Consider the following 8,569-nt stretch of genomic DNA (forward strand, 5'->3'; position numbering starts at 1 on the left):
AGGCATAATATCCTCAACAGTTCCACGTTCATATATAAATATAAATATAAATATATATAATAATTTCAGCTATAGCTATTAGCTATATATCCTTCCCATCTCTCTCTATAGATCTCGTACAAACAACACAGTTTTAGTAATTTGTTGATACATAGAGATTGAGAGAGTGATCAGGGAGAGCACTACATATTCTATTGGCCCTTGAGCCATTTGGTGTTGTTTAGTAGCTAGAAATCAAGAATGCAATTAATGATGGAATTCCAAGGCCATATCTTCTTCATGTGCTTATTAGTCTTTGCATTTTCATCCATTGTAGCTGTGCCAAAAGAGCAAGAACAGGATCGAATCTCAGCGCTCCCGGGGCAGCCACGTGTCGCATTCTCTCAATTCTCCGGTTATGTCACTGTGAATGACCAACATGGTCGCGCACTCTTCTACTGGCTCACTGAATCCCCCACTTCACCCAAGAATAAGCCTCTCGTTCTTTGGCTCAATGGAGGTTAGTCTATAATTTCATATCTACATATATATTGAGATTTGAAAGAGATAGCTTCAACTCCTCACATTACTAGCTTCATTCCATTACCCTCTTGAGTTTTGTTCAAAAAAATTTAAATCCCACTTTGACTTGAAATAATACTTAGATAAAATACAAAAGTGGAGGTAATTACGTACCTTTTGCATAAAATTCAGATTTGTAAGTTTGAGTTAAGTCTAATTCACACTTTAAGAAGTTTCATGATTCTTTTTTCTCCGGTGTACTTAGTAAAAGGTTCCTTGCATCCTCAGAAGCGTTGAATTTAATTAATAGGGATGAATTGTATTGCATGCAATAGCTAATAATCATAAATACTGCCAAAAGAGCATAAAGTACAGTACAGCCAGTTCTTCCAACCAAAACAAGGGGGAAAAGGTATTGAACATCTCATTTGATAGAATTGAGGAAGTACAAAGATGGTATATATATCTTGAAAAGACCAAGAGGATTAATTGAACATTTCATATTCCCATTGATAATTTGTCCTAAAATTCGTTAATACAGTTGACTGAAATTGAATTATATCATAACCAATAAGGATGTTTGAAAAATATATAAATTTTGGTTATATGCATATATTTACAGGCGAAGTTTGGTATATGCATTAAGATGTGTTGAGTTTTATAATTAATTTCGTTGAAGCATGCATCATATTTAAAAAATATGTTGACGGTTTGTGTCTCCGTGACTTTGTACTTGCTGAAGCATTACGCAAGCCCTTTGCATTACACTGTTGCACATGTTGACCGTTCCCTGAAATGGCCAACCCTATCTATATATTAATGCACCTCATCTACCTCTCTGGAACTTGACTTAATGTGCACTGTTACCTCATTTTCATGCCATCACACGGTGACTTGTATTGTAATTGTACCACATTGCCACTTATTCGAAGGATTAAAAATTTACAACTAGCTGTTAAAACTTAAAACTTAAAATGTAAGTGGAGATAATATAAGAAAAAAGAAATTTAGGGTGACCCATGTGTGTCCTCGTGATCTTTCTCTGTCTGTATCTTTTTTGTGCCTTATTCCTTCTAATCCTGACATTTATTCCCTGTTTGGAAGAACCCATTCCCTTGCTTTACCCCAGCAAAAAACAAAACCCTCCCCATTCACCTTCTTTTTGTTCTCTCTTTGTAGCATAGGGAGAAACAAACAGAAACAAAAGCCAAGCAACGCATTCACTAACCTTTTCATTTTGTCCATTAAAAATGATGTTCATTTTTCGGTGTTACGTACTTGTCTCTCTTATTCTCGTTGGAATCACACGCTTTCAGATTCCAGCGAGGCAAGGGTGTTTGACTTTTCCCCGCTACACTTCAGTTTTTTATATGATTTTATTACTTCACCTATATATAATCAATGGTGATGTGAAAATCAATTGGCTCCCTTTATCTACTTATCTAAGATTCCAATTCTATTTTAAGGTATGAAATATACTATGTTAAGATCGGAATCTTCATTTTTATATATGTATTTATCTAATAAAAATTATATGTCTAACATATACAACAATAATAGAGAAATGCTTTAACACTTTTTAGCATATTTTCTGTAATATTAGGTAAAATCACAAATCTTTGTGAGTTTCCCTTCTTATTTAATAAGTCTTATTTATGATTTTATAGGTTTTTAATAAGTTTTAAATAGATAAGTCTGTGTTGGTAAGCCTTATCAAATAAAAATTCAAAAGGAAGTCAAGGCAAGGTAATGCTGCATAATTAATGCCCCTGTGGTCCTGTTCAAATTAGGGGACCAAAAAGTTTGACATCTTAATCAAAACCAATCTGAAATAGCATTAGACCCACGAACTGGAACAAACCAAAAATATTATACGGTCTTGAAATTTAAGGCCGAAAACTTCATGACTTAGTGGATAGTTGTAGCCTTGTAGGTGTTATACTATAGTTACTTAGAATAGAAGATATCAAGATATGGCTTGTAACGTGTTCACTTTGGATGTGCATATCCATATCGGTTCTGATGATAACACCGGATAGATCTCTATCAATATTTAATGGACAGTGAATAAATTATATAAGTAAATTCGACATTATATTTTTTATCAAAAACTTTAAGTGTTAGATTGATTTTCTTATTTATATACTCCTCAAAATATCAAATTTTATATGAAGTAGGACTTGTTGACGCTTTGGACTCCAACAGGTCTCAAATCTAAGAATGAAAAGGGCATCTGTATAAATGCATATATTAATGAAAAGGGCTTCTGTATAAATGCATATATTACTTTGAAAAGAGACCATTAGATAAACTTGCATGCCAATGTAATTTAAAGATAAAATTTTCAGCCTAAAATCCTTAAATCACAGTGAGATGAAAACTTTTTTGTTTTGTGGTTCAGGGCCGGGATGCTCATCGGTAGCATACGGGGCATCAGAAGAAATTGGGCCATTCCGTATAAACAAAACTGGTTCTTCTCTATATCTCAACAAATATGCATGGAACAGAGGTAATGTCCATCAAATCAATTGTTATCTTAATTTCTTTATTTTTATAAATTGTTTTATGGAGATCTCCCTTTTTATATATCATTATATGAATTCTTTACATAAATTCTCTGCATAAATATTTTAAAAGAAGAAAAATAAACATAAATTAAAAGTAATTTATATATAAACTAAAAAAGTATTTTGAACAAACTAATATGTGATAATTTTTTACAAATTACTTGGTGTATAAATTAATTTTATTTTTTTTTGAGAAATTTATTTCACTTTTCTTTCTCATTTTTTCAAAATTGTTTATAGAGAAATTTATCTAATCAAAATCCATGTTACTCACCTTTCAGAATGACAATTATGGAAACTCAGTTTTCTTTCTTTTTTCAAATTGATGTTTCAGATGCAAATATTCTCTTTCTTGAATCGCCTGCTGGTGTTGGCTTCTCATACACAAATACCAGCTCTGATCTCAAAACTTCAGGGGACAAGAGGACAGGTATATATGAATCTGAAGCATTGTTTAAGTTAGTTGAATTGTCACCATATATCTATTTTCATAACTACCCTTGTTCTATATAACTAATTATAATCATAATTCCAAATTTGTGACACAGCTCAGGATGCACTGATTTTTCTAATTAGATGGATGTCAAGGTTTCCACAATATAAATATAGGGAGTTTTACATTGCTGGGGAAAGCTATGCAGGTACTTGTACATGCAGTTGCACTATATATATCAACAATGCTAGCAACTTCTAAGTAAATTTTGTAAAATTTTAGCTAACATTTCTTGTTATTATTTTATGTTTGTAGGGCATTATGTCCCCCAGTTGGCTAAGAAAATCCATGATTATAATAAAAAGAATCCTCAAATTATTAATCTCAAAGGGTTCATTGTAAGTCAATTCTTTTAACTCTGATATATATACTCTACCTATTACCTAATAAGGATCAGAATTACATAACTTTTCTGTAAGTAATTTTTATTTTGTGCTTGCATATGAAAACTAAATATACAGGTGGGAAATGCTGTGACTGATAGCTACAATGATGGGATTGGAACTGTGACATATTGGTGGAGCCATTCTATTATATCTGATCAGTCATACAAATCTATCCTCAAATACTGCAATTTCACAGCAGAAGAAACATCTAAAAAATGTGATGATGTTTATAGTTATGCGGTTAACTATGAATTTGGAAATATTGATGAATACAGCATCTACACCCCTAAATGCACAACATCACAAAACAATACTGTGAGGCACATACAACGATTCAAGAATCTTCATATGATTTCAGGATATGATCCATGTACTGAAAATTATGCAGAGAAATACTATAACCTTCCAGAAGTGCAGAAAGCAATGCATGCAAATGTTACCAACATTCCTTACAAATGGACTGCTTGCAGGTTTGCTTTTTCACTATGTTATGGTATTAATTGTTAGCCAAAAATAACTTTTATTATAACTTTAAAATCAAAATTCAGTTCTTCTAAAATTCTATGAAATGACAAGTTTTAACATATGCCTTTGGTTTGTTGGACAGTGATGTGCTCCTAAAATATTGGAAGGATTCTGAAATTTCTGTGTTGCACATATACAAAGAGTTAATTGCTGCGGGATTGAGAATATGGGTTTTCAGGTATAGTTTTAAATCGTTTATTTACATGTAAAAACACATGCATATACATATATATATATATATATATATAGTTAATTAGTTATGATCGTTAAATTAAAAAATACATAATAAATAATTTCAAATTTCATTAAAGTATACATCCTCATCACTTTCAAAAATGATCCAAGTTTAGAATCCTTTGAAATTAGTAGAAAACTTAAAGAGTTTTAATGAGATTATTTTTTTATTTGACTATTGTAAAATGAAAGGAATTAATATATATATATATATATATATATATATATATATATATATATATATATATATATATATATATAAAAGTCGAATCTAGCATTGATTTAAAATAGAATAAGTTTATTACAAAAAAATTCACGGGGACTTGGACCCCAAACAAACTAAGGATAAATACTTGAATTATAGCTTTTGTTTTTCACTTAGACGTGTTTTTTTGACTTTATAGGAGTCTTATATTATCTTTTATAAAAATATAGTTTGACCTATTATTTCCTCACAACCTTGTCAAATCTAAAACCTCAAAATCCACGACTCCTCAGTCCTCACCTCTCACCCGTTGAGGTGTTAATTATTTATTTTAATTGTGATGAATTAGTTATTTATTTTTTATATAAAGGAAAGGAGATAACATCTTAAATATAAAAAAGGTAGGTTTCTTTTTAACCTTTTATGCTAAAGGTTGGTTTGACAAGATTGGTGATAAACAATCACATGTTTTAGTGTTTTCTAGAGTCTCCTAGATTGCACTAGACACACAGTAGCATGCTTTCCTCGTTGGTTTTCAATTCGAAGTCCAAATAATCGTCTTATTTGTCATTGTTGCCGCTGGCTAGACTTGCATGCGGGTCATTCACCTTTGTCGTCACAACCTACTTTAAGTTTCTTTGCTTTTTCCATCAAAGTGAAATTTCTTTGCTTTGCAAAACCCCCCCTTTTTATAACTAGCTAGATTGTTAGGGCTTGAGCGACGTCCTATTATTAGAATGGTAAAAAATATATGCGAAGGAGATACTTCAATTGAGAAATGTTTGCACTTTTACCACTAAATTTAACATTTTTAACAACATTTATTTACTTATATTTATTAAAATATTATAAATTAAATTAATAAGTTATTGTAACATTTATTTTTAAAAAATATTATTATAAATAAAATAATATTTTTTATCTCAATATTATTCTTTATAAGTATCTTTCAAAAATAAGTCTTACATCAAATAAAAGAATAATATATAAAGAGTATATATTTTTTTAACTAATTATTTTTTAAAGTTAAAATCTCATCATAGAATGAAACTTAATAAATGAACTTTGATACATAATTTAAATTTAATAGTGACTAATTTACGCTAGTTTCTCTTGATAAAAAATATAAAATATCTTAAATATTAAAAAACTTGTAGATAAGACTCGTAAAATAGCAGTGATGATATAATCTGATTATTATTTTACAAAGTTTATAAAAGTTTAGCAATGACATTAAAATATTACATAAAATGTACCATTTTGATAATATTTTTTAAAATATATTCATTAATATGTAAAATATTGTTAAAAGTCTTTAACAACATAAATATTATCTTACATTAATAAAATAATGTAAAAATATATTAATAATATTTTTTATAATTTAGTAACATTTTTTTAATGTTACTAAAAATACGTTGTGTTGTGGTGTTTTCATAAGCTTATTAAATACAGATAAATGCTATAATATCAAGTGATAGACTCAACATGAGTTATGAAAAATAGATTGACCGGTACAAGACTGATGCGAGTGAAAATCGGTACCCATACCAAAAAAATTTACTTATTGAAATTAGGGAAGTAGTTGAACCAGAACAAATAGGTGAACTAGTCAGGTTGCAATTATAATTTTCTTCAAAGAAACAATAATTAAAAAAATATCATTTAAACTTTGTAAACATCATTTTGAAGTATTGATTACTTTGAAAATAAAATTTGAATATTGATATTATTTATGTTTTATTTTTTAATTTATTTATGAAGTTGTGTTATTGACTTTAATTTAATTGTTTATGAACTTTGTTATTATAAACTTCATTTTTTTTACCATGTTATAAACTTTAGTTTAATTGAAATTTTGGATATTGAATATTTTATAATGATAATATTTTAAATTAAAAATATTATTATAAACTTATGATTTTAAATTTGAAATTTAAACATGTGATATTTCTCATTTAATATGACAATAATTTTAAATTTAGAATATGAAGTATCTTGCATTATGTTAATTATTTTATCTTTTTTAATATAGCATTGTTTAACTAGCTAGTTCAACAAATGATCTTTTAATTTGATCACTAAATCATCAAACTATTTTCTAAACCAATTTATAATTGCTCAAAACAATATTTAATGATTTTTATTTCACATTTTGAGTAATAATATATCTTCGTATAAATTCTCTTATAAATTATCATAGTATTTTTTATGAAAATATGAGATTAAAATAAATAATTAATGATTTAAAAATATAGATCCATTCAATATTTATCATTAAGAGAATATTAATGGTAAGAAATTTAGAATTATTCTTTACTTTTTTATATAGCATCTTTTATAACAACCTAGTGACCCATAACCAAAAATCCTTCTTGGGAATAGCAGCATGATAAGAATTAAGCTTATTGTATGCTTTTTTTTTTTTTTTCCATCCTTGTATGATTGATTACATAGATAGTTGATATATCTGTATAATAAAAACTCATGGATGCCATTTTGCTTTCGCTATAATTCAGCGGGGACACAGACTCTGTGGTTCCAGTGACTGCCACAAGGTTTTCTCTCAACCACCTTAACCTCAGCATCAGAACTCGTTGGTATCCATGGTACTCAGGTTATGGACAGGTATATATTTATCAAATTTGTAACTATAACATTAATTTCATGTGCCATGTTCACACATAGATTAATTTGTGTGTGTTGGGGTTGCTTAGGTGGGAGGATGGACAGAGGTGTATGATGGACTCACTTTTGCAACAGTTAGAGGAGCTGGCCATGAAGTACCTTTATTTCAGCCAAAGAGAGCTTACATTCTTTTTAAGTCCTTTTTGGCAGGAGAGGAACTACCAAAACATTAATTCACATGTATTCATTAATCATTAATAATTAATATATCTTTCATGCTTCCACCTCTATTTAGAAACTGCTTAATTCCCATCACTTGGTGGCCGTGGCTCCATCGGCTAGGGTGTCAAATTTTCAAGTACAGAAATTCTAGTAACAACGTTTTTTTTTTCCCCTTCTTTCATTGGATAATGTTAACTCTATTTTTAAAATATTAATTTTTAATAAATTTTAATTACAAACAGTAATGTGTTGCATGTTAGATAAACGACTGTCTAAGTAAGTTTTTCATGTTCTTTCTTTGAGTGGTCAACTAATTCTTTGAAATGTTTTATGAGTCAATAGGTCTAAATGACACTATGCTCCTGATTCAGTGGGTACCTAGTTGAAACATGTCTTGATTGATCTATAAGAAGGAGCAGATAACTTGGTAGCTGATATCATGTTCTGTAATTTGATGGTAATATTTTGGGTATCATGTTATTAGGCTGGGTAGGTAAAATTTGGATATATCATGTAGATGGGTTGGGATACCTATTGAAATTCTATAATTTTTTTTTTAATTTAGAATGTATAAAAAGATCAATTAGATAAATTTTCAAAAATAGAAAATATAAAAGTGACTTTACTAAAAGAGTAACTTTCTGGGGAAAAAGAATAAGAAGAAACTTCATCATTGGATTTTTCTTTTTCCAAATGTGTCCATACTCACCGCTTGTTGACAAAGACAGAGAACAGAGAATAGATTTTTACCAAACAAATAATAAGATAAGGACAAAAAAACACCTGGAAAGAAGGTTCATAGCACCAT

General features: G+C 29.1%; 1 protein-coding gene across 1 annotated transcript; it reads left to right on the forward strand.

Annotated features, from left to right (window-relative positions):
- Positions 1-34: 34 nt before the first annotated feature.
- LOC109810195 (serine carboxypeptidase 24) lies at positions 35-7,942 on the forward strand. Its single transcript, XM_020373603.3, has 9 exons — positions 35-499; positions 2,903-3,010; positions 3,403-3,498; positions 3,617-3,709; positions 3,817-3,899; positions 4,023-4,417; positions 4,555-4,650; positions 7,431-7,539; positions 7,629-7,942. The coding sequence occupies exons 1-9, from the start codon at positions 241-243 to the stop codon at positions 7,770-7,772; spliced, it is 1,383 nt and encodes a 460-aa protein (XP_020229192.1). The 5' UTR covers positions 35-240; the 3' UTR covers positions 7,773-7,942.
- Positions 7,943-8,569: the final 627 nt, after the last annotated feature.

Source organism: Cajanus cajan, chromosome 5 (assembly GCF_000230855.2).
Source record: "Cajanus cajan strain Asha chromosome 5, NIPB_CcT2T_4, whole genome shotgun sequence".
Classification (NCBI taxonomy): Eukaryota; Viridiplantae; Streptophyta; class Magnoliopsida; order Fabales; family Fabaceae; genus Cajanus; species Cajanus cajan.

What these genes read in the sequence shown, in the direction of transcription:
- LOC109810195 (XM_020373603.3), top strand. Translation starts at nt 241, where the DNA reads ATGCAATTAATGATGGAATTCCAAGGCCATATCTTCTTCATGTGCTTA. An exon ending in CAAATATGCATGGAACAGAG is followed by an intron (nt 3,011 to 3,402) that starts GTAATGTCCATC and finishes TTGATGTTTCAG; the next exon opens with ATGCAAATATTCTCTTTCTT. An exon ending in TTGAGAATATGGGTTTTCAG is followed by an intron (nt 4,651 to 7,430) that starts GTATAGTTTTAA and finishes GCTATAATTCAG; the next exon opens with CGGGGACACAGACTCTGTGG.